The 26798-nt window shown below is 43.1% G+C and overlaps 1 protein-coding gene across 1 annotated transcript in view; it reads right to left on the bottom strand.

Annotated features, from left to right (window-relative positions):
- Dock2 (dedicator of cytokinesis 2) overlaps positions 1-26798 on the bottom strand; it is a 410327-nt gene that overhangs the window by 325181 nt on the left and 58348 nt on the right. Inside the window, exons 11-22 of the mRNA XM_003473329.5 lie at positions 26368-26443; positions 25355-25431; positions 24714-24839; positions 23301-23425; positions 18154-18252; positions 15125-15197; positions 14913-15016; positions 13418-13601; positions 13181-13278; positions 11209-11298; positions 9832-9932; positions 8876-9010 (exon numbers count right to left, since the gene is read on the bottom strand). Of these exons, the coding sequence (XP_003473377.3) occupies positions 8876-9010; positions 9832-9932; positions 11209-11298; positions 13181-13278; positions 13418-13601; positions 14913-15016; positions 15125-15197; positions 18154-18252; positions 23301-23425; positions 24714-24839; positions 25355-25431; positions 26368-26443 (1288 nt within the window). The remainder of the gene's footprint in view (positions 1-8875; positions 9011-9831; positions 9933-11208; positions 11299-13180; positions 13279-13417; positions 13602-14912; positions 15017-15124; positions 15198-18153; positions 18253-23300; positions 23426-24713; positions 24840-25354; positions 25432-26367; positions 26444-26798) is intronic.

Here is a 26798-nt window from a genome sequence, read left to right as displayed (position 1 = left end):
AAACTATCACCTCTCCAGGAGTCTCTTAATCGCATCAAATTAGTGGTCAAGATTAACTGGCACATCCTATATGAGAAATTCAGCATAGCTCTCCAAATTCATCTCTGTCCTCTTCCCCAACTGGCTCAGTCTACATCGGCCACATTAGTCTAATTTTCTAGAAACCTTCAAATTCATTCTCATTTCCTGCTCATACTTTCCTTCCCTGAGAATCCTTCTTCTACCTTTTTCATGGCTGCTCACTTGGCAGTTTAAACAGCATTCATTGTCTGAGTCACACACTGTACTCAATCCCAGGCAGTCAGAGCCGCTTCTAACCATCAGACTCAACTGCAGCCCACAGGTTAAATCCCACAGGCTGGACGTCTGCTGACTCAGCCAACTGCAAAGAGAAAATATTATAAAAGAGGAAACTGGATCTGAACCAATGCGTATTGGATTGAATTGATCCCCAAAGTCTTGTCTGTTTGGAAGGTGATTGGATTACAGAGTGTTGCAGCATTGATGGGGAGGGACGGATCCATTGATGAGCTCATGACTTAGTGTTCTGTTAGAAGACTGAGCCTAGTCAGAAGAAGCAGATTGCTGGGAATGTGGCCTGGAAGGGCATGTCTCCCTCCTTGGCTCTCCTGCTCTTTCTCTGTTACCTGGTCACCATGATGTGAGCAGCACCCAGGCTCTCTGCCATGCCATTTCAGCCCTGGAGCTAGCTGACCATGAAATACAACCATGAGCCAAAACAAAGCTCTGTCTTTAGGTAGCAAGTGTCAGGTAGTTTGCCCTAGTGATGAGAAAGTAACTGACATCCCCTAAACAGTACAATGCAACGACTACTAGCGTAGCATTTACATTGTATTAGGTATTATAAATAATCCAGAGGTGATTTAAAACATAAAGAACAATGTGAATAGATTCTATATAAAACTACACTATTTCACACAAGAGACTTCAGCACCTGTGGGTTTTGGTATTGAGGGGTGGAGGGTGTCCTGGAGCTAGACCTCTTTGAGGTTATTTCCCTTATTTCCCTTGCTGGCATTTATCAGTTTGCAACAACTTTCTTTTTCTTTTATTTCTTTATTTGCTGTCTCTCCTGGCATGAGGCAGAGACTACATTTCTCTTCTATACTCTAGTTGCCTAGGCAGAAAGTGGCCAAATTGAAACATTCAAAAATGATCATTAAGCAATGGATGGATAATGAGTGGATAGACGGATGGACAAATGTAAAGATGGATAAAACCAAAGTGTCTCTGCAGTGCCTACACTGGGAGAATACATCTGAGAGAAGGGGAGACAGGTTCAGAGATTTAAAGGACAAGGACCAGATATGCCTCATGACTGAGCTCCTTTCCATTTTTCTTCCACCCCCAAAATACAATAAGCAGCAAGTTCAACAACCAAGTAATATATTGTTTCCTATTAAGGAAACATTCTCCAGCAGAGGGATGCCAGCCTCAAGTGTATTTGAAGTGCATCACAAAGTACATCTAGTCATCCTAATTCAGTTCGTCATCCCTGACAATTGTGTTAGCTTGGTGAATTTTATCCCTCTGGCAAACAAGACCCCTCTTATCCATCTTATTCATATTTAGCTACAAGTGATTAGGAACGCCTTTCCTAAATCTACATAATTTTTCAGTAAATGGCTCTCTTGCCCAAGTCCTTTTCAGAGGAACTGTATGCCTTGCCATTTGACAGGAACAGCCAGTTTTGCGCTCAGCCAAGGATTCTGCCAGCAAGCCAGCTCTGAGGCCTCTAACAAGGAGTTAACAAGAAAAGGAAATCATCAGCTGCTTCAACTTGGAAGAATGAATAGCCTGCGTCCTCCATGGCTTTTCCCTTAACAGTCTACAGCACAGATAGTCTTGTTCTGCAAAATTAAGCCATTTAAAAGGACAATGGAAGCAGACAAGACCAATGTTTTACACTTTGCAGTGAAAAGAGTACAAAAAAGTTTCCCCAGCCTCCAAGGCTTGGCTAGAGGAAACCAGCCTACAATTACAAGTTAGCAAAGCCCCACCCTGTGTCTGGTCTGGCTGTTTGGTGATGTGATCTCTTCTCCTCCTCCTTTTCACCTCATCCCTTTCTTTCCTTACTATCTTTTTCATACTGGGGACTGAATTCAGGGCCTTTGTGCTGAGCTACATCCACACCCCCTGCAAACTAGCCTCTAACATTTGGACATATTGGGGACATTTATGCAAACAATAGTACCACTCTCCTCCATCAACATGCTATCATGCATGGACACAGCATAGTACACAGAACACAGGGGTCAGATCCCTCCCTACCAACTGTGTAATGGGCTGTCAGACTCAGAGTCATGTTACATACCTTTCTAGACCCCTCATCTTCTCTTCTGTACAACGACCATAATGACAGCTGTGCTTTTCAAGATTGTTCCAAATATTTAGTGAGATAGATTTAAAAATGATGCCAGGTGAAGCACAGAGGGACCTAATACATGGTACCTAGAGAGAGCAGAGATAACTGGGAGTTCTATTCCAGATGTTAAACTTATAATGTAGGACTCTTTTTTCAATCAATAGCTACCTTTCATTGTTTATCACTTCTGGATCCTCCCCGGGTGGAATTTGTCATTCAACTCCTAAGAGCCACTGTTGGCCTCCTAAGATCCAAGCATTTATAGCATTGGGTCTGTGCACTGTATCACTGTTATTTATTATCCAAGAGAAGGATGATCTGGGAGCTAGGGTACTTGTCTACCTTGCCACTACATCGCCAATTCTTTAGTAACCTACCTTACCAATTCCAGAGTCCCCACCACTTAATAAAGTGCCTAGCACAGAATAGCTATTCTATAAATGTTTGCCAGTATTTCTATAAGCAGAGGGGAAAGAGAATTATTTAAAAGCTCATGTATGGATAATTTCGTGTTACAATAACAGCAACTTACTTAAGAGTTGACAAAGTGCTTTCAAGTATGTGCATGAGAAACAGCTTTCACTCAGCAGTGCAACAACTCATAAAAATAATAAAGAGAAGTAACTGATGACCTCTGATGAAAGTTTTCCATCTTGATATGATGCCAAATTAATGATATCACAAAATAATCCCATCAACTGCAACTGTGCAGTTTATAGAGACACTACTCTCATCAAAAAGTGCAATTATATTCAAACCCCAAACAGGGGCTTATATGCAAATAAATGGCATTAACGTGAAAACAAATTACGTGCTGGAGAAACACGAATAGCAATGTGACAGGCATTTCAGCCCATAGTCAGCATAAACAGATGATAGCATTTTAATATTTATTCACACATGAACAATGAAAACAAATCATACTGTCAAATGCCTTCAAGTTAAATTCATGCTTGCTTAAAAAGGCTAAGGCTTATGTATTCCCTCGGATGACAGGCTACCTTGGGCACGCCCGAGCTTTCTTCAGACAGTCTTGCTGTCTGACATATTTGTGACCTGGAGATAAAGCTAGAAGTATACATAATATTTCTATTTAAAATACTGGGCTGGTGGGAATGAGGGAAGAAGGATGTGAGCAGAGTTTAGCAGATACAAAACAAAAAGGCAAAGAGAGCACCTGAGAGCTGGTGCGTGGTCTCATGGCATGGGTGCTGGGGATATGTCAGGGAAGATCCCAGGTGAGGTGAGCCACATGAGCGTACTCATGGGTCCTGTGTACTGTGCTTCTAGGATGCATACATGGATGCAGTGGCAGCCCCCATGGCAGACGGTGGCACTGTGCACATCATGGCAGTCCTTCCAGGTCCCTGCATGGGGGGTGCGGATCAGGACGCACTTCCAGATGCTGTGGTGGCTCTCATCAGGATGTGGAGCATCGCTCCCTTCCAACTATGTAACCAGCTGTGAGACTCAGAGTGATGTTGTTCCATACCTCTCTGGACCCCCATCTTCTCTTTCCAAGGAGTATGACCTCCCCAGAGCACTCCCCAAGGCAGCTTTTCTTTATTCCTTCTCTGAGAATGAGGGTAAAGTCCTGAGTGCCTGCACAGACTCATCATCACAGTGAGGACGCACTCCCTATCCTCTCCTGCTCCAGGTCCGCATTCTTTTTAACAAATCCCTACTGTGCTTAAGGGGGACACTAACTGACCTGGCATTTAAGCCCAAGTAAGACTTGGGGCTCCCAGCAGCTCCTGGGAGCACCCAGAAAGCCAACTGCCCAGTCATAACTGCTTTGCCTCAAAACAGCCATTCTTGGCAGCCAACAAGATTTCACACTTGCATGGACCAGCAAAAGCTCAATTTCAAACTGGCTTCATTGAATGAGGCAGAGTGTACAACCTTGCTCTGCTAATACTTTGCTGCAAAATCTCTGAGATTGAATCTAAGCCTCAGTCTCCTTATCTGAGCCAGGGGCCAAAAATGAGGCCGTATGTCTTACCTAACGAGTTCCTACTACATTGCATGTGCTGTGGCTGGCTCTTGGAATAGAGCAGTTCCCATAACTGTCAGCATTTGTGCCCTCCTGCAGTTAACACAGCAGTAGAGAGAAAGCAATAAAGAAAAAAGGATAATTATTATATAGTTTGCTAACATGTGGTTAGCTCTAGGGTGAGAAGGAAAGACAAAAGGCAGAGTGAGAAGACAGGAAATGAGAAGGCCTGACATCGGGGCTTGTGATTTTTAAATAAAGTAGTGACAGAAACCTGTGAACAAAGATGTGACCAAGATGAGCAGCTGAGCAAGCAGACAGCAGGAGAAGGAGGCCAAGGCTGCATGAGGAGCTCAAGTCCAGCAAAGATGTCCATGTGGCTGATGTGAGGTGAGGGAAGAATAGAAGACGAAGTCAGAAGATGAGGTCCTGCGTGGGATTTGGTTGAAGACTTCTGGACACAATTTGCTAAAAGTGCTTAGCAGATAAGGATAACCATGAGCCCTTCCTGGGTGACAGGCCCTGTAAAGTGCCTTCCATCCTCTCTTTCAATTTTTACAGCAACCCTGTGTGATAGGAGCTACCACTGTATTTGTGTTATAGTTAAGAAACTGAGCTTTAGGCAAATTAAATCATTTCCCCAAGGTCATAAACACTAGTAAATGGTAAGGGGAGGGTACATACACAGCATCTGAACTCTAGCAGCTGGTCCCTGGAAACGCCAGTTTTAATCACTGGGCAAAAGGGGTGGTAAGGATGGTAGGGATAGAAAAAGGGGTCTATGGAAAGCAGGAACACCCACCAGGGACGGGGCTGCGACAGAGGAGGAGGACAAAGACCATAGCAGAGCAAGAGGCAAGAAGCAGAGAGGACAAAGCGGAGAAAGCAGGCACCAGCCAACTGTCCAACAGCTGCTCAGGTCAAAGGGCCCCAACCACACTCCCAAGGGAAATAAGAGCAGAAGACAATGTCAGGACCCATGCATGGGGCCAGCACAGAACAAGGTGAATTCACGACATCAGAGAAGTCTTCCCTCTGTGGCCCTCAACTAGCACAGACAACTGGTACACAAGGTAACTTGTCTCCAAAAGACAAACGGCAAGTAATGTTTAGACTACACGGAATCAAAACACGGGAACTTCCTCTTACTCATTTAAATCTGAGCTCCTGAAATAGGCATTCTCACCGTTTCATCCAGTGAAAACATGTTAACAGTGAACACAGATCCCTTGTGGGGAAAGTGCCAGATACTGCATGAAGCACATTGTGCACATAATCTCATTTCATCACCAAAACCCTATCAGCTGGTCGACAGGAGGAAACTGAGGCTCAGAGAGGATGATGATCCTCTAAGCCAGGGCACTTACAGGGAAGAAGTGACACTGCGTCTGTGCTCTGTGCAGCACGAAGCTTGCATCCGTAATCATTAGACCACACCGCCTGCCATGCTGTGTGCTGCAGCCACATTAGATGTGTGAGGAGCAAGGGCAAGTTGGAACAAATGCTTCTACAGCTCCAGGCTCTGGTTCTCCTTTCTTTTAGAGCTGTCCTTGCAGAAGCTCTGCTCTTGCTGCTTGGTGTCTAGCCAGCAGGAAAGGGAGCAGCTCAGCAGGAAAGGGAGCAGCTCCAAAGCACAAGGATGCTCAGAATGCTGCAAACTAAGTTAATTCCACAAGCTCAGAAGCCTCGGGATCAGCACAACTGGTGTCTGAGCTTCAGGATTAAAGATCTGGCAAGGGGTTTTATAAAGAAGTTCAATGCCTAGAAGATAATCACCTCAACTCTTTCCTGAGTTCCTCACTATGTACCTCCCAGGGGATCAGTCATTCTACACAAGTCTAGTAATTATCAGCAATATTTAGGTCATATTTATTTATGGCCACTCAGGGTCCTTCATACACAAGCTGCAACACTTAGGAATTTCCATATTTTCACAAATTTCCATATTTTGCCTCCCTCTGGCAAAAGCTGGGATCTGATCTTCTAGCTTCCAATTCAGTTGTGGTGCAGTCTGTGACCAGAGACACCAGGCCCAGACCTTCATTCAGGAGCTGGTGATGTAAGAAGTGGGGACAAGACACTCGTTTTCTTTGGTCACAGGTTAAAATGAATCATTTAAAACATTAATAAAATAAAAGCTGTACTCCTTCTCAAGCACTTCTCCTCCTCCTATACCCAATGCATCCTGCATATTGACACAGGAAAATCCTTTCCCTTGCAAATGTTCCTGTACAGTATGTGCAAAGAAAAATGGCAAGGGAACAAATAATGGAAGCTATATCAGCTGCACTTACATACATAGGGAAAAAGAACAAAGAAAAAACAAGAAACAGAAGCACAGCACCAGACTCAATAACCCTCAAAGCTCTAATTATATTCTTATTTCCTACCAATTGGCTTAGGAATCTCAAAGTACCAAGCCTTCTATCTTCTAATTTTCCAAGTAAGATGCCTACCAATATTGGGGAAAATCCCAATTCTTTCCAGTGTCTCTACTGGAAAGTAGACCATTGTTAAGATTTTTGCAATGAACAAGACATAGAAAACTTACCTTCTCCTACTATGAAGTAACAGACCACCTTTGCAAGTGATCCTTTAATTCTGTTCATAATAAAAGATTCAAAGTGACATCTGTGCTGTCTCAGAGCTTTCTATTCTGATCAAGTATCAGTGATATTTCAGATGCTGATGATACAGCAAGGAATAAAAGATCACCACATTTCTTAAAGTGTCCAAAGCCAGACACTTAGCACTGATGGAAAAGTAAGGATTTCTGCAAGATGGCATGTGTTGAGGCAGAGAAAAAGAAAGCAAATGAGCAAGTATACATTGTTTCAGTAAGTAGGAAAAAAATAAAAAGGAAGATAAAGAAAGGAGGAAGGAAAAATGGGGAGGGAGGGAGGAGAGAAAGAAGGAAGAAAAAGTGGAAAGTGAAATGAAAAAAAAAACCAAAGAGTCAGGGTAGAAGACACAAATAGAAAACAAAGGCCATGTCCTTCTTACAGGTCAAATATTATCATGTGGAAGATGGGATGGCATACTCTTACCCACCAACTTGAACAATGTCTGAATTCTTCAACTCCAAGACTCTGAACTCTTAAAAAGTTTTGTTGTGCTTTTCCTAATGCTTTGCAAATTATTGAGAAGTGTTTCTTATCCTGGAAGAATATTGCCTAAGATTTAACTAAGTGAAAAGCCAGAGAAATTGAAATAGACACTTCATATTCAGAATAACCTAACTGACTTAGGTTATGTGGCATCTCTGTACTCCTTACCTGAAATTTCAAAGAGTTTCTTAGGAAGATCCTAAATGATTACCCATTTCAGATTCCTTGTTGAGCATGAAGCTTTAGCAGTTTATCCACTGTCACGGTCAAATAAGGGTTTCAGACTTTAGCTTTCTTTTGTGAAGTCCTCTCAAGACAAGTCTGTACCATAGACCTGACCTGATCCATGGTCAGTGGGGCCATTGCTACACAAAATGCCTATTCACCTTCCTTTGCCAAACTATTGATTAAGATCTTAGCACATCACCTAAGACAGTTCTTGGCATAAGATTTTGCTGGGACAAGGAGCCTAGAGCTGCTTCATGCACTGTGAACCTGTGACTTCTAATAGTCTTTACACTAGGAAACATGCTTCAGAAAGCAAAGAAAGGAAAGCAGATCAAAATCTAGAAAGACAAATGTGATCCACTGATGCTGGGACACATCCAGGGAGGCTGTACTCCAAGGACTTTTCCATAATGTAAACAAAAATAAAGTCCTTTTTCTCCCTAAGACAATTTCAATAGGTTGCTCTTCATTTACTAAAAGAACACAGACAACACATTCCCTGTACTTTCCGTTTCACTTTGCACACAACCAATCTGACCACAAAACCGATCCTCTACCTATCTTTGCCTTAAAGCTAAGACAAAAATAAGTTGTTCTTTTGTAGGTCATATTTGAGCATTTCCATTTCAGAGTCCCTTAGGTAGATATCTAACTTCTGTAATACTATTCATCAAAGTCTTTTAAGATGATACGACATACCCACCTGTTCAGTATTAGGATCCCAAGGACAGAGTGTCAAATGCAAATACCAACTCATCTGCCAGGTACAACCTACTACATATAGCCAAATAAATGCCAAATTCCCAGAGTTATGCTCTCCCCACTCCTAGCCCCTCTAGGATTAAATATAGATTCCTGGAAACTTTGCTTAAAATCCAATGAAGAATGTTAGATGAAACACAGAAGAACCTCAAATCACAAATCAAATTCATTTAGTGAAGCAGAACTGCAGCATATCAAGATCTCTTTTCTTTTTCCCAAATGATCTTAGAGCCTATAATTATCACGTGCTTATGACTCTTAGGTTAGATTCAGATCTTTAAGCTTGTTTAATCAAAAGCTGATTACAATTTCTAAAAGAGTTTCTCCCACAATAATATATGGCTCTACACCCAAGGAATTTCAGAGCTAATCAATTATTCTTACATAACAAGTACTCACTGTGAAAATAGTGTTCTGGACCGAACAATGAACTTGAACACATATTCCAAAGCTTTCAGAGTCCTTAGGATTGACTCACATTGCTCCCCTCTGCTGGAAGTATCCAAATAAGTCTTCAGCACCGTCATCAATTTCCTGAATAAGGGATAATGTTTTCAAAATACATCTCTTTCTAGCTCAGGGCTTGATAATTAGTTTCCTCAGTAAATTATAAGGTATTCAACCAAAGGTCAAAGGTGATAGTATAACTAAGCTCACTATTTGTTTGTAAGCATAAAAATAACTGCTTAAAAATGTATTTATTACAGGGAATGAATAAGTATTTCTTGTCTATAAAAAGCCAGTAAAGAAAAAAGTAGTTATGAAAAACAATCTTTTGACTCAGAAAACCAGGCATAATCAGGCAATGAGTGGAAATAATAATAGTGACCCTTTTATTTTCAGCTCTTTATTTCTATAGAAAATGTTTTTGTAATCATTATGGAACACTCTTCCTTAGAAACATTCTATGTTTCTTCATTCCCAATAGGGCAGGCTCTAAACCTCTTCTTCACAAACTGGTTGCCATCAGACTTTCTGCCATTATGTCCCATCTCCCATTCTCAGTTCCCTACACCTAGGCAATACTGAGCTACTCAACATGGGCACTCACTTCTCTCTAGTCTTTGAGTCTCAATGTTTACAAGCGACAGCTCAATGAATGACAGCTGATTAGCTGAATGGATGAATACACGAACACTTTGATGTACTGCTGCTTCCGTAAGGTATGTAACGCAATCTCTGCATTTTGCCTACTTTTAGTATATCCATATTACATGGGCATGGGTTAGATTTAGTCAGACTGGGGAGAACTCAGACATTTACCAAAAGAAAAATAATTGGCTGTCTTGTGCCCTAGGCATCCTTCAGAGCAAGGAAGAAGCAGATAGGAAATTTTTGGGTGCGTAGCTACTTACTTGTAAGCCAGTGTAGCACTGAAGTGCTGTTGAATGTAAGCCTCCAAGACTGTGTTGAAATGCTGGAATTTCCTGTCTGCAATGAGTCCAACTATGTAGATCTGAGAAAGATGCAACAAATTATTTTCCAGGGGACAAACTCAGAGCAACAAATCATATTTACCTGGCATAACTGAACCCCTATCAAAATTATTGTGCCAGGGTTAGCTCTCTAATAAATAGTCTTTGCCTCTAAAGTATTGTCTTTCTAAAAAGTGTTTCATGAAGTATGCTTCAGGGTGTTATAAGATAAAAGGATTTCATGGTCAAATAATTCAGAGAAATTTCAGGTTATCATTATTAGACTGTCTTCTTTATTGCAGGACTTTCTAGAGAATGTAATATACTTAAGTGTATTATGAATCTCCAAAAGAGAGATTCACAATACACATGTCATGCAACATTCAGCACTTCCTTAAGTTATTTAAACAAAAGATCTTTTAGTTATGAAGCATCTTTAGAATAAGGCTAGCATTCTAGGGGGCCTTCTTAAAAAGCACTAGATTTGAAATCAGAGCTAAGTCCAAGGAGCCACTTTAAAAATGCAAATGCCCATGACAGAAGAGGCTAATGTATTAAAATTTTACTTTGCACCTGATAATGCTAATGCAGATGTTTCTTATGGTTTCGTATTTTTTTTTCTTTTTTACAAACTAGCCACTCCAGACTCAAAAAAAAAAAAAAAAAGAATTGTAATAGAGAAAAAGTAAAGAGCTTGTGGGAAGACAGGAAAGAAAATCTCAACAGTGAAACACTATGAAAGCTCCTGCATTAGAAGAGTATAATGACTCAGGTGAGTCAAAAGACGGGCAAAAGAAGGTAAAGAGACAGGAAACATCTGGAGCCAAAGAGCAGTTTCCAGGATTCTTGGAAAACCTTCCATCAGTGGTGGTGAACCTATGGCAAATAGGTCACATCTGGCTCGCTGTCATTTAAAGCTCCAAACAGTTTGTCATTGGGCTAGGCAGGTAGCTCAGTGGTCGAGGTCTTGCCTTGCATGCACTAGACCCTGGATTTGATCCCTAGCCCACCATACACACACAAATAAAAGATCTGTCATCACTATCCTAGGTAATCACTCACAGAATCCAGCCTCACATACTGTCAACTAGTGTCAATCTGACATCAACAGTGAAAATCCCCCTTTCACCCACTGTGCTCCAGGCTCTCAAATGAACTGGAAAGAAATGAAGGAAAATAGCAGCTCATTCATCTGTCTAGTTGCCAAAGCCTATAATATTTCCAAAAAAATCACAAAAAAGAGCCACAAAACCCACTATTTTCAATATTCTTATACATTCATGCCAAATATCGCTAAACACCTGTCCCCTCACTTACCAAAGCATCAAAGACCAGGATGTCATACTCATCACTTTGAGAATGCTCCATCATGATGTTGAACAGGGCATCCAGAGTATCCTGAAGAAACTGGACCAAAAAGAAAGGTTGTATTCAGAAATGGGGCAGAAGTCCCAGAAATCTATACAAGAAAATGTGGACATGCACCTGCCACATGCCATGTCCCAAGGGTGCAGTATCTTTCTCAACAGCCAGAACTTGAAGCAATCCAATCGTCTGTGAATGGCAGCAAGGATGTTTTGTTGTCTCACAACAAAATACTACACAGTACAAAAGGAGCAATGCCCTTTCCATCCAAAGATGGGATGAGCTCACAAGCACCGCATCGAGTAAAATAAGTCAGACAAACATATATATTCTTTCCCTATTTTATGAAATTCAAGAGCAGGGCAAAGTTACCTATGATGCTGTGGTTGCCCCTTAGGGGATTAGTGACTGAGAAGGTATAAAGGAAACTTCTGCAGTGCTCTATATCTCCATCCACATGCATGAGGCATGTACACATATGAAAATGTGTTGAGCGATACTCGTAAGTGTTCTGTACCTATTTTATTATATGCATCTTCTTAAAAAAATTTTTAAGAAGAAGAGAATCAAAAAAAGAAGCAAGTTGAATTTTCCCTAGTTGACTTCTCCAAGCTGCCCAAAGGCAATGGAGCTTATCAGAGGGACACCTGGGAACTTTCCTTGACATTGCCAAAAGAAACAGGTGGGTCAATAGTGTACATTTAAAGCAATGATCTGGAAATTCTAACACTGTTTCTCTAGGGTTGGGCAAGTAAGAAAAACTTGATGCCTTTCCTTCAAATAAAAAGAGTCAGTATTTCCTGTACTTTCTCAAAACCTGGAGCTACCACATGAGAAGTTTAATGCGTTTCTAGCTCCATCAAGTTCCTGGTGGAAATCAGATCACCGGGGTTGCTGGTAAACACATGTCCCAAGTCACAGTGCCAGAGAGGAGGGCTGCATTAATTAGACCTGTTCTTTAGACAATTTATATTCTCTACTAGTAATATACCTGATATTTGCATTGTTTTCTGCTTGTTTTACTTAAAATATAAGTCCTGATATCTTTCTCTTTCTCATCTTTAATATATAATGCTCTCCAAGCAGCATAAACTACGAATACATTTTATTTCTAGCAATATGCACATCATGCTGAGATTGTACTACTACTGTACTACTAGGTATGGCAACTTATAATAACAAAAATAATGAAGATTTACTATATATGGCAGTTAGAGTGCAGTGTCAAGCTGATTGGCTTGGGGATGCTATGCACAGGATTGGTGGAGCACGTTTCCGGGTGTGTAGGAAGGGCATGGAGGGGCAGCCTTGGATCAGTGACTGGCACTTTGCTCCTTTCTCTTTGGGACTGCTCCTGGCTGCCATGGACTAGGCATCTTTGGTCTGGAAGGCTTTTCTGCCATTATATTTCTGCCTTGAGCCAAATGACCACAGGCTGAGTCTCTTTAAAACCTTGATCTAAATTAAATTTCTCTAAATTGTGGGTGTCAGACATTGTGTCTCAGCGATGGAAAAACTAGCCGATACACTGTTTATTGTACTTTGTCTATTTTATTGCTGTGTTCACTTCCTGCATACTGCATGTAACAGACTGTGCTGAATATTTATGCATATAATCACTTGGAATACAAATAGCAATCCTGAGAAATATGCCATGCCTGTGGCAGGCGGAAGAGCTGGGTTTATATCCAGGTTGACTGATTCACAGAGACTAAACACAGCCAGAGTTTACTGAGGGCCAGTATTCAGGCCATTGAGCCAAATCACTTCCCTGTATTTCTCAGTAAGGAGCCCTGTAGTGACTTGGGACAGTGTGTTTTACTGTCAGCGGGAAAGTCATCTTGTCTCCTTGCACGTGTTGTTCCTCCACTGGCATTATGCTTGATTTACCATTCTGTCCCAAGCGCAGGAAAGCCCCACTGACCTTCATCACTTCCTCTCCATCCACAATCTTCAACTTCTCTAAATTCTCCTGTAGAAGCTGAGGCTTCATTCGCCACTTCAGCAAACCCAGCAAGCCCACTACAATAGAATCCAGACAAACAGAATCACTATTATGGTCTGAAGCACCCATGTCAGGACTTCCCTGGGCTTGCACACCAGGCACACACACATACGTCCACATCTGTACCACAGACAAAACACTTGGCAGTTGCATTACCATTCTGGGTGAGCTTGGTGGAGCACACCAGGGTGGAAATGGAGAACACATCCCGGGAACTGACAGAGAGCCCCCCAACACTGCTGTAGCTCCTGCTCAAAGTGGCCCCCTTGTTTTCCACATGGTGTCGATAAGAAGGGAGCGTGAGGTAAGCACTGGCATCCTCCATCTTCTTGCTGTCCCCCTAGAAACAACATCTTGGTTACTTCCCTGAGCCCAGACTTCATATGCAGCCTACCCAGGGCTTCAGTGGCCCAAATATGCACTGTGAGGTCAGGAGGGTCAGAAGAAATGAGCAAAATCATCAGGAAATTAGTAACCATCAAGTGAGGAGGCAGGACTACTGCTCCTCAAAATTGCATTAATGGAAAAGGAGTTGATCAACTAATTGAATTTCACTAAAGGTAAAAAAGAAATGGAGGGCTGAGGGAAAGCTCAGTAGAGGAGCACGTGTCTAGCATGCAGAAGGCCCTGGATCCTGTGCCTAGTACCAAGAAACAGAAAGTAAGAAATGAGTGGGCAAGAAGGGAGATCAAAGATTCCCAGATATGAAATTTTAATGCATCCTGGTCCATTTCAATTCACACATGTGAGGCCATCAGTAGGAGAGGGAATCCAGGTTAAAGCTGAAGTCGGTGAAGGACGACACTGGGTTGCAGGGCCCTGATCTAGACCAGTGGCCCACCATTCACTGGGTGCTACTGTTCACTGGTCCATGCCACCTTGGCTACACCTCTTGGTCTCCCTGTGTCTCATTTTTCTCATGATTAAAAGGAATGATGCTATCCCCTACTTTCTAGAATTTCTCAGCGGACTAAGCAGGATAATACAGAATACATAGCACAGTAACAGATGAGTAAGTGCCTAGGCATGCTGGGATGAATGCACAGAGGCAGGACTCACCAGAGATCTTACTTTAATGGCCCTTATCCTCATCGGGAGTGGTGCCAGGTGCCTACAAGCCTTCATTCACTTCATTTAAGCCTCATGACAAGAATAAGAAGCAGATTCTAGTATCCTCTTTAGTTCACAGGTGAGAAAACTAAAGTTTTTGGGGCCGAGTCAAAAGAAAACTGACTACGACTAGGTCTCTCCCTAAAAGAGTTCATAATCTGTTGGGGAACAGTGACTTTCAAGTTAAGAACAAAGTGTGATACATGAAAAAAGCAGAGGATATGTGAAAGAAATGTTTCTTGTAGATCTCCTACACATCCCACGGAGGTCTCTACACAGTCATGAGCCCATCTTTTTTCTCTCTCTCTTTTTTTCTTTTCTTTTCCAGTACTAGGGAGTGTTTGCACTCATTGCCTCATAAAATCCTCATGATGATTCAGAGAGGCCTCACAGATGAGGAAACAGTAGCTCAGAGAAGTTAAGATTTCATTTAAAGTCACAGAGCTAGTTGGTGCTGGTGTGTGAACCTGGGTCCCCACTGTTAACAGCTAAGCCATCCTGCCATTTCCCTTTCCTTCTGTGCCCCCTCCCTGCATTGTACCTTGAGGACAACCAGGTCATGGCACCCGTCATGCAGAGTGGTTCCGTCTTCTTTCATCAGTTTCACATAGGACATGGCAAAGTTTTTTTCTCCTTTATCTTTAGCTGGAAACAGCATGGTAAGGTCAGGAAAGGAATGACATGTGCTCCTCCCAGTTATTCTATTCTCCCTCCTAAAGAAGCTGCACAGACATCATTTGCTTGGATACTCACATTCCAGGGATGACCGGTGTCGAAACATGAATCGCAGATGGATCCTCTGCATGTCTTCAATGGGGACAGCCACCTCAGCAGGCAGAAACCACAGCTCAGGAGACAGTAAGTTAAAGGTCCCCCTGCACCCTCCTCCCACAAAAAGCAGCCTGACCATTTAACTGAGAGTGCTGCATGCTGATTTACTATCCATCCATCAAGCCTGATGAACTGTAAATAAATTACATAAGAACTAGCTATGAAGAGAAAATAAAGTACCAAATGCAATCCATTTGGCAAATTGCATTCCCAGCCAATGAAAAGAGGTCTGTAAATTATAGTGAGGAAAAATGAATCTCCCCAAATTGATATAAAAGTCACATAACTTTAGCACAAGATTTGATGCACTGCACACTGCACAATGCACATTTTCCTTACACACTCCAGGAGTTCTGGCAATTGCAGCAGGGCTTAGCAAATTAACAATGGCCATTGGGGGGTTTGCTAGAAGACTCTCACTTATGTAAATTAATCAAGTACATGAATACAATAATATTTGAAAAAATCCTAGAGATCATTCCGTCTCTCCTCAAACACATGTGCACATGGTTTTACTTCTGAAAACACTAAGCCAAGAAAATCATCCGCCGGCTGCCCCAGCACCACTGTCTGGTGAGGAGTCTTCTGGCAGCATGAACTGAGGTGCTTCCAGCCTGTTGCTGGGCTGCCCCAGCCCTCAAAGCCTCACAGCTCCTCTGCAGTGTGTAACTCATGCCAGTGCAGACAAGCTCAGCTACCTGCAAGAACAATACTTTGATTTTTAAAATGCCACATCAATGACTATTAAAAGACAAATAGCTGTATATATTGCTGCACTTTCTGCTCCAGAAAATAAAGTCTGACCTAGAAGAGGTCCATCCTTCTGTGTTTCAGTTTAAACAAAAGAGCTGAGAGGCTCTCAGGCCACTGCAGTCTAATTCATCCCGTCATTGCATTCTGAAAGGTAACCAGAAGCTGCAGTTGCATCACTGGTCCTGCTTGTGCCCAGTAGCAGCTATGCAGGCAAAGAGCTCACAGCTCACGTGGGTGACACACAACAGCTGTGCAGCCAAAGCTAAGTAGGGCACAAGAGGGCACACAGAACCTAGCCAGTTCAATAGCTCTCTAATCTCAAAGTTGGATAGGACATCATTTTGTAGCAAGTGAGCACAAGAGGACCTATGGAGGAAAACAGGAATGTCCGTGAAAGGCAAGAACCATTAGAGTTTCAACAGCTATTATCCAAAAGAAAGTCACATCAGTACTATTTTGAGTTTAGAGCCAGACCAAAAATTGAGTAAAGAATGGTATCAATTTATGAGGCAGATATTTGAAGTTGTTGTCGAGCTTTACTGTTCAATGAATTAATTGCAAATTTCCATTCCAATGGAGAATATTTCCTTCTTGCTTAGTGTGATGGTTGGGTAATGTAAATATTTGTGAATAAGACCCCTTCTATCTGAGGACGACCTACAAAGGGCATCTTTTAAGCATAATAAGGCTCACATTTGACTGAAAGCTTTGTCATTCCTCTGTGCTGAATAGAGAAGCCCAGCTTGATGGACTGGGCACTGTCTACAAGAAGACTATTGAGTGATTTCACATTAGTTCAAAAAAATCAGGATTCCAGTTCACTGGGCTAGTATTTCAAGTATGCTAGGGTATTGCTTCAAATCTAGGATGGTCCCTTACATGACACTGCACCGTCACAGATGGTGACTTCTGCTGCAACCCAGAACTAAAGACAGTTCTATCAATAACTCTGTATGCCTCTAGCAAGTATAGTCATAACTGACCCTGAAATTGAGCTGGATATGACATGAAAAATATCCAACCTGCTATATTCTTATATGCTATTCTCAATACATTGAACTTTCCAGCCTCCCACCTGCTTAGATTAGAATAAAGAATTTCTTAAAAATGCTCAACAAGATGCTAGCCCTGGGTATGATGCTAGGAAAAGAGGAAAAGGCTATATGGTTGATGAGGTTTGGGAACTTCTCTGCCCCCTCTGCTCCTTTTGCAGCTCTGCAGAGCATGTCTGCATCTGAACTGCTCTGAGAACCTGAAAGAAGGAAGCCTTCTAAGGCCTATACTGGTTGTGAAACTTCTCAAATTTCTCAGTTATATGCCCAAGAACTTTATTTTAATGAAACACTACTTAGTATTTCATGGACTGTTTGGAACAGGGTGCTAAAAAGAGGACCTTAAAGAAGAACTGCTTTGCATATGTAGAATTGCTACATCCTCCCTCTCCTGCTCTCCCACCACACAGGGCAAAGCAAAGCTGTGTCCCGCCATGAATCACACTACCTCGCAGAGCCAAGAGTCTAATGTTTGAGGGGCATCTCAAAGAAGTGTCAAACTCTGTTCAGTTTATTTATTTATTTATTTTTAGTGTTTGGAGACAGGGTTTTGATATATTGCTCAGGCTGGCTTTGAACTTGTGGCGATGTTCCTGCCTTAGCCCCTCCAGTGTCTGGTTTTTCAGACCGAGAAAAACTGCCATGTTTAATCTCAGTACTCACTGAGTACGTATTCCCTTCTGAGGACTCTTCTGATGGTGCTGCATGTACTAAACCCTTTCCTCTCCGCAGTTACCCCGTTCCTCCCAGTTACAGATAGGGAATCAGCGCCCAGAGGGGCAGATGACTTGCTCAAGTCAACTACCCGTGAATCATAATAAGGTTGAAACATGCACTCTGGGCCTTCTGGGGTTCTTGTTTAATTTGCTGGACTGCTCTCATAAAAAGGGGACAAAATGCTAATAGCTCCCGTCTATCCCTATTCCCTCAGGGAGAAGTGAGGAACACAAACCCAAGCCAGCCTGACCAGGCTCTAGCCCCACTTCTGAGTGCCAATTTCCTCACCTGTGAAATAAGGGAGGTATAACGCAAACCAACCAGGTAAGCGATAAGTGGATTATTTAAATGAAACCCTTGAAAAAGTGTCTGGTTCGTTGTATGAACTACACGCATATTTGCTTCTATTATTAATACTAAAATCATTACCTTGACTGTCTCCATCCAGCGCGGCTGTTTGACTTGGTAGTACACAACAGAGCGATACTCATTCATGGGCTTGTCCCCAGCTCCCACACAAATTGCGTTCTGATCAAAGAGAGAGAGAGAGAAAAAAAAAAAACCAAAACACTGCAGAATTGCCATTTTCAGAGGTTGGGCAACTCTGGTCCTAGGTCAAGGCCAGTCTTAGGACTTAGGATAAACCTGCTCTCCCTAACCTTCTGCCAGGTCCCTATCATGGCCCTTTTGCATTATGGATTTACACATGAGCGTGCTTGGCTCAGGAGTGACAGCTGCTTAACTACAGAAATTCTATTATTCCCATTCTGGAAAGCACTGGAGCGCAGCAGACGCTGACATGGCTGCCTTATCGGAGATGGTAACCAGCCCTGGAGTTACCACACCATGCCAGTCTTACTAATCGTATTTGCTTCCTCAATGTGAAATGTGCACAAGGTTTACAAACAGGCTCAGGTCAGCCAGGCAGCACTCCTTCTGATGGACTTCTAATGCTAAGCTGCCAAAGTAGGTGAGGGGTCGCTGGGCAGTGCGCAGGGCCAGCTTGAGACAGATACCAGGTGCCCCCCCTGGAGAACAAGTCTGAGAGAAGAGGTTGGGGAAGCTGCCTCAGTCCAGCTCACAGTGACAGAGCACTCTGTGGGTTCTGGGCCCAGGCTAAACCCGAGGAATGGGAATGCGTCAAGCACTGAACCAGACATGACCTCACAGTGTGTGGAGAGGACACTAGAGGAGCCCTTCAGTCATCACAGCTGGGAAACATGACAGACAGACGGACTCCTGAGGCACAGAGGGGAACACTTAAGCAGGGAAGCAGCCTTGAACATAGTGAGTTAAGCATCTGAAAGAAAGATCCTGAGTTGGCTTTGAGCAGAAATGTGGGGAAAGCATTGTGGAGAGCAAGCATGGAGAATGTACACCCAAATATGTACTCATTCTTTGCCATAAAAATGACCTTCAGAAAGAAACGAAGTAACCAGGAGTTATATTCACATTGTATATACCAGCACCTGGTTCATATTCTCTCTCTCTCTCTCTCTCTCTCTCTCTCTCTCTCTCTCTCTCTCTCCCCTTTTCTCCCCGTCTCTTCATTCCAGCAATTTTAGCTCCAATACAAGATCCAAACTAGGATCACCCAGAAGAAGCCTAAGTGTAGTTTGTATAACAGAATAATTAATCTTTAACCTCAATCTCTGCACTTTTAGGGATATAGTGAATAGTTGAGAAACCCCAGATCCTGAAATTGCAATACTGTGTCTCTGGTCACTTTTATGGTGAACAAGTCTCTACCTCTCACCAAATGCACCAGTGGACCCTTGACTGCTGCCAGATTGTGCCACCAAAGCTGACCACAGTTAGGCACTGTGTGACCCCTCGAGAACCAAGCTACACTGTGGGAAAAAAAGACCTCCCATTCTCCCTGCAAAACTCCTGCTTTGCTTCCAAGGCACAGGAAAAGAAAGAGCTCAGTTTCAGTACTGACTGATGGTATTTGCTGACAAATAAAATCCATTTGGAAATAGACTAGAGCTCTTTCAAAGTACTTACCTCTCATAAAACAAAGATAACCAGTGAGCTGGAAATGAAGAAAGATAGCTAAACTCTTGGTTTTCTATCCTATGAAGCTTTTCACAACTTCTTGAGGCAATGAAGTGAAACATTCTTCCAAAGGCTTTCAAATCACCTAGAGGATACTTTATAACCAGCCCTTTACACACATCACCTCGCTCCATTCAAATCTCACAACCACCTCTGATGTCTACTGTCCTTGTCCCATTTCACACCTGGGTAAACTGAGCCTCAGAGAGGATAAGCACTTATTCAAAACACAGCAGAGCTGGGATACATCCGAGATCCTCCAGCTCCTATCTAGTGTTCTTTCTGTAAAAACCTACAAGCCTTATAGCCTTACAGAGATTTATATCTAGTGACATTTACAGGCTTACAGTTTCTGTAGCTTCAGTGAATCCCACGTAGCTTATAAAATCTGAAAATACACATATATCTCTGGCGAAGGTAAAATGGCTCTATAGCAGACAACCGAATATCACAAAACTATCCTGATGATGAAAAATTTTATTTCCTAGGATAAAGAATTTTTTTATTTCCTAAGAATAAAGAAAAAGACCAAAGATACCCTCCTCCCTTTCAGCACTTCAGGGATCAGACTGAACACTGCAGTGAGTTGAGAGAGCATCATGACCAGAGAATAAGCCCAGTTTTAAAGACAAGCTAGACCTGTATATGTCTCAAGTAAGATTTCCACAATCTCCACTTCGCCCATTCTCATGGCTCCTAACTGATAACAACAGCCCTGGCTGGTGTCAGTAACTCCAGGTCAGTTGGAAATCTGGGTGAGGACCATGGAACTTAGAAGCTTTACTGCTGACTTGGTAGTGAGAGGGACATCTCAGAAGAAAAGCCAAGTTCCTGACACATGCCCTGTTTACTCCTTGGGAACCAGGGGAGGAAGGATGATATCCCGGATGTGAATGCATTTTGAGAAGGTTGCATTCTGTGCCAAGACCACATAGGAAGAGGCTAATTAGCACCCTTAGGTGAGAATCAGGTCTAGACTTCATTATACCTTTCTAATAATAATGACCACATTTAATGAACACCTATTATGCAAATTACCTCATCTGATATTCACAAGAATGAAGTGCCATTGCTGGTCCCATTTTTAGGCAGACTCTCAGGTCAAGAGAGGTCATGGAACCTGTTTGAGGTCATGTTACTGATCCAGGCTGCTCTGGGCTCTGATTCTGGCTACTTGGCCCTAGAGGTCCTGGACTTAACCACTGTGTCACCCGGCCCCCAGCACTTGCCTCTACCACTTTAAGCTGTGCCTCAGAAAACACAGGCTTCTGGACCTTTTTCCCTTCTCCGGTGCCTTGCTCCTCCGAGGGCTTCCAATCTGCTTGCCCCCCTTCTCTGAATGGTGCTTCCCTTCCTGTTACCAAGCATTTGCTGCATAGCAGGTCCTACACAGCTACCGTCCGCTTGGCCTGCAACCCTACAAGAATAGATCACATTTCCTCTTTTTCGGATGAAAATCCTTGTCCACTATCACACAAGTAGTTGGAAAAGAGGGAAGGATTGAGACTCTATCAGAGCCTAACCTATTAGCTTCTTTGCTATGGCTCCATCTCAGCAACTTCCTAGAGACTCCAGAGAAACTCTACCCACTGGCCCTGCCCTGCCAAAGGCAGAGTGCACTGAGGCAAGAGAAGAAACTGATTCTCCTAAAGGGGACTGTTCCAAAGGAACCCAGCTTATAAAACAGGAGCATTTGAATGGACTCTGTGACACTTAATTAGGCAGTAATATTTATTTCTGCAAATAAGGAAAGAAAAGCCTCCCGCAGGCACACTTAGCAATTTTCAATAGTCAATCAACTGAACTCCTCCATAACTTCCCTAATAAATGAAACTGAAAATTATTACCATGGCCCACAGTGACCTTTCCATCTCAGCCCCCCGAATGTGGGCTTCTGTGTTCATCCTTGATAAGCACGCCTGTGCAGCCTAGGTGCAACTTGAAAGGGCGGCAGAGGTGGAAGGGAAGACAGTTCAGACGTGAGATAAGGTGCCTGCCCCCTGCTAACTGTTCCTCCTAATTTTCCCTTTGGCAACATGGAAGGCAGGCGTATCAGTGTTTGAAAAATGAGGCTGAGGTTAAAAAGTTCTCCAACAGGTACTGGATAAAAATAACTTCAAAGTGATGGTCTATACATTGGTGAAATGCAATTTTTGCTTTCAGATAAAAACCCTCGGCTCTTCCTTTTTGTTCCTTTGAAGCCAAGGGTTTCTCACTTACTTCATTTTTTAGAAAAGTTGCACCATCTGATTAAAAGAGGGTGAGATAAATGCTAGGATTTTGCCCAAGTCGATATTAATTAACGGGGACAGTTTTACAAATAAAAAGGCAAAGATAAGGACCTCTTTACACTTAAAACTTAATCCCAAATCTTCCCAGAGGTTATCAGCCTCATCTTTAAAATGAGAAATAAACTAGAGAGTTTTTTTTCCTTAATGCACAATCATTATAACGAAGTGAGTGTTGCAGAGGGCCAGGAACCTGCCAGCTAAGGCCTTCTCTGCCCCTCACTGACTGCACGACCTTGGGTAAGTCCTCCTATTTGCCAAAGGTTTAGGTTCCCCTTGTTAGGACAGGAAAATGGTAATAGAAGCATATTACACTGTCCGGTGGCCTGGGACACACGGTGATTCCCTTAGGGATGCTAATTGTTCTTAGGTACAGGGTGACACATCAGACCTAAGCTCCAGGCCCAAGACTAGAATTGATGACTTATCAATCTTCACACCCCCTTTTCTGATCAACACCCCCACATTGCTTTGCTCTCTGATCCCTTACAGTGGCCTAAGAGGGCTACATGCCCACGCTAGAACTTCTGCAGAGAGCTGATTTTATTTTCAACTAAGTATTCTGAAAGGAGGAATTGAGAAGCAAAACCCTCCCACACCCTGGACATAACTGCTGACAACCTTAGAGGAAATATAAGTAAATAAATGTAAACATGCATGACAAATATTGTGCAGGACATATGCTATATAAATATAGCCATGTGCTTTGCATTCTTGAATACACTCCGCTAGCCCTCTAGAGACCAATTTGCAAATAGGCTTTCCACCCAAATTTCTGGCCAAGCCCTGGGGAGTTGGATTAAGAGTTGAGAATATCTGCTTTGAGTACATCGGGAGGCTCCACACCAGCCCAAGGCTCTGTATTGATCTTCCTTCTTACCAAGGACTTTTGTCTGAAAAAGAAAAAAAACCTGCTCGGGTTTCAACACGAACATTTTAACTGCAAATAGCTAACTGACAAGCAGAGGCTGAGCTGAAAAAGAAAAAGAAGAAGAAGCCATGAAAAGAAATGAACAGACACTGCAAAACTGCTTTGGCATCCGGACACAGCAACATGAGGTCTTATTATGGGACACTCTGCCAACCCAGCTGAAAAGGTGTAGCTCAACTCTGTCCTAAGGGCAGCGGCATTTAGGGAACGAGTTTAGGGAGAAGAAAAGCCAGTCTTTATGATCAGCGTCCTTCTCACCGACAGGGCCCTGTCACCCAGAACACAGTCATCGTCCTTACGGGCAGCGTTTTGCCATCCTCCGCACACACGCACATGATCACTTCCACATTCCTCTGCGTGGTCTTGTTGTACTTGTCAAAGTCACCTTGCAAGAGAGTAATGTAGATGTCGTTCCTGACATCCCCTGTGGCGGAAGAAGAGAGGAGACAAGAGTTAGAGAGGAGCTCAGCGGGAGAGGCCTCACTAACTAGAGGGGGTGCAGCTCTGGAGGAAGCCCCGTAATGAAATTAACATCAGAACTGCTCAGTAAAAGCATTTTTACCTGCCAGGGAGCCTGGAGAGTTAGGTAACAAGGGGATGAAAGAGTACTAGGAAATCAGCTGTGAAAAGGGATGTGGGATGGTCAGAAATTGGCCATGTTTTCTCTATGTTAAAATCATTTTAATTTCCATCCTCTAGTGACACCTTCTGGGAAGGCAAAGGAAATCTCCAAGTGAATTGCTCTTGGCCCAAAAACAGCAACCCAATACTGCGTGCATGTCCACAGATCTTTGCTGTGCAGGAGCAGAAGAGCAAGAATTGTTCAGTATCCCAGGGACATAGGCTTCAAAATGAAGACTTCAAAATGAAATGCAGAGAACTCCCAGGAAAAGGAGGGGATCAGAACTGAAAATCCTGTGAGGGAATCACAGGGAATCAAGACCTAGAGTAAAGCCAGGGAAAATAAATCACAGGCCAGGCCCCAGGGAACCACCATTCAACTAGGAAAACAACACAGCAAGAATGAGCATGGGCAGAATTCCAAGACTCAGGTTTAAGACAAGAAGGAGAAGGAGAAGGAGAAAGAGGAGGAGGAGGAGGAGCAGAAGCAGGAGGAGGAAAAAGAAGAGGTGAAGGAGGTGAAGAAGGAGAAGAGGAGGAGGAGAAAGAGAAAGAAAAAGAAAAGAAAAGAAAAACACATTTCAAGAGTTTCTGCATAATCTCACTTTTTAAAATCACATGCGTATTTGGAAAATGTTAATAATAGTCGATATTCCTGGAAACGCAGATTTGAGGGAGCTTTTAACATTTCACTTTATACCTTCTCATGGCATTTGAATACTTTATAATAAGTATGAATTCCTTTGGTAATAAAAAATAGTTTAAAAATTCAAGAGTCTGACAATATTCCCCCACAAAAAAATGGAATTGTTCTACATGTAGTAAAGTAGAACTGATGTCCATGATAAATTTTTGAGTAGTAAAGCAGTTGAAGAACATCTAAAAAGCATGTTAAACAAGGGCAGACCATGTATATCAAGTGTGGTTCCCATTTGTTGGGCAAAAGGCACATTTTTATAGTCACATGTTACCTTCAGAGAATAGAGAAGGGCAATGGAAAAGAGTGACACTTCAAAAAATAGATTGGAATGAGTCCCTCTTTCCCCACCCCAGGAGCACCCCAGGAACAAGTCACAGTAGCTGCACCCCACCTGGCATGATGATCTCAGGGAAGCCCAGTTTCCTGGCCACTACAGTGGTTCTGTCCACGAGGTGTGGGTAGTCCTTGCGGATTTGAATGATGTCACCCACCAGCATCTTCATGGTCACCCAGAGACCTAGAAGGAAATGCTCACCATGAAGAGCCAACTTCTCCAAGTCATTTACTCAGTTTTCTGCCTCTATCCTTTCTGGAGGAGACCCCCGAAGCAGAGGCATAGAGTCGTGGACAGAGTGCCCCAGCCCCGGGGTCTCTAGGGCCTGACACTTCTGGGTTTTACAGTTATTATAGTAGTGGCAGCCTCTAATAATTACCTCTTTCTAATCCCAGGCTTCCTGAGGTAGAGATGGCAATATCCATCTATCTCACAGGACAAGGGTAAGGAAGAAATCCAACAAGGAAACGTTAAATCTCTGACACACAGAGATTTTCAGAACATACCAATTCCTCTCTTCTTTGGGGCACCAAGGTATGCTTCTCATTCTCTTTAAAAATACATATCACATGTTCCCAGTCTTACCAATGGTCTGGAAGGAAGGCTAAATTTCCCAGGGGTGAGGATCCTGATGTGCTTACTGAAGAATCAGAGGTTTCTGAAGCAGGCTCAGTCCATTGTGTCTGTTGGAACCTTACCTTGCCCTCCACTGTCTCCTTTGGAAGCTATAACTTTGCCCAGCAAAGTATGTAGGAAGTCATTCTCTGCTGTGACCCTGCAAAGAAAAAGGGCACAAATGTGCATGGGATAACCTCAGGGGGTCACCAAATTATGGTCCAAGGAACCCCACAGAGTTCTGCAGCCCCTCCATATGCCTCAGATGAAAAGTAAGCCTGCCTGTGTCAGCTGAGAACACACAGGTTGTCAAGAAGCACATGCTGTTTTCACAAAAAGCCATGGCTCTGAAATTTTGGAGCCCCAATGCTCCAAGTAAATGTCATTTTCCATTCCTTTGGAAGATTCATGAAAAGGGAAGATTCCCCAGCCCTCAATATGAAGGTCTGCTCTGTAAGGCCTCTAAAATTTCACTTGCTCCTACTAAAACCTAATCCCATTTTTTAATGCAGAGACTCTGGCCTCATTACCTGGATACCTTTAGAGCAATTATGCATGGACAATGTTCTTAAACCAGAACTCCACTTTCTCAAAGCTTCTTTTTTGAACAAGGCCAGGCAGTTTACCTCGCTCACTGCCCTCCCTTCAAAGTCACAGATGTGACTGCCCCTGAGGACCAGGTTAGGACTCCTTATCAGAGGCTCCTGAGACACTGCTCCTTACAGCCCAGTCGCTGTTACACTTGTAAGTAATGCAGTAATCTTCTGTTGTTATCTGTTTAAGTGCTTATCTAAAGAATAAGCTGCATGATGACACAGCTATGTGGAGCCATTCTTTGTTCCTGTGCCTGGTGCAGTGGCATCCTCTTCCAGGGCTGTGGGAAGAATCTGTTGGGTGACACCAGATGAACAGACAGGTGAAGTGATGGGTGGGTCTGAGTGCCTTGGCGCTGAGCCCGGCATTCTCAGTCTCTCTTCTAGAAAGGCCCCACCTGCCTGCCTTCTCACTGCCACAGGGAGCCAGTTCACCTGCCCTAAGCAGCCCTGCATGACAAAGGAAGGGAGGAAGGAGATGGAAAGAAGCAGAGATCGCTTACGGGTGAAAAGGAATGAAGTGCTGCTTTTCTTCGTCACTTTCTGCTTTTCCCTTGATGATGTCTGTTATGTCCATAACTAGAAAAAAATGAATTCATACATTAACTTCTCCATTGCTCCTAAAAAGAGATGACACTGGGATGAGATTTTATAAAAAGAGGCAGGCTAAGTTAGATTGCCATGGGCCAGAAAAGCCAAAACAGCAAGCAAGCCAGCAAGAGGCCAGAGAGACAGTGCGGCTCCCACTAGGCAGCAGCCAGGCAGGTACCTGAGCCGGGCAGGCTGAAGAAGCAGCGGGCCGGAGAAGCATCCAAGAGCCTAAGCAGGGAGCAAAAGGAAAGAGTCAGAGCTGTAGCTACCCAGAGAAGCAATTAGGTTCAAATGTAACACATACACAGAACTCTCTACTATACCTACAAAACCCAGTGCAGCG

The sequence above is a fragment of the Cavia porcellus genome, unplaced genomic scaffold (genome assembly GCF_034190915.1).
Source record: "Cavia porcellus strain 051 isolate PalLab524CR breed Dunkin Hartley unplaced genomic scaffold, mCavPor4.1 scaffold_19, whole genome shotgun sequence".
In the NCBI taxonomy this organism is placed as follows: Eukaryota; Metazoa; Chordata; class Mammalia; order Rodentia; family Caviidae; genus Cavia; species Cavia porcellus.
The sequence above is the reverse complement of the archived record's forward strand: the minus strand, read 5'-3'. Positions and strand labels throughout refer to the sequence as shown.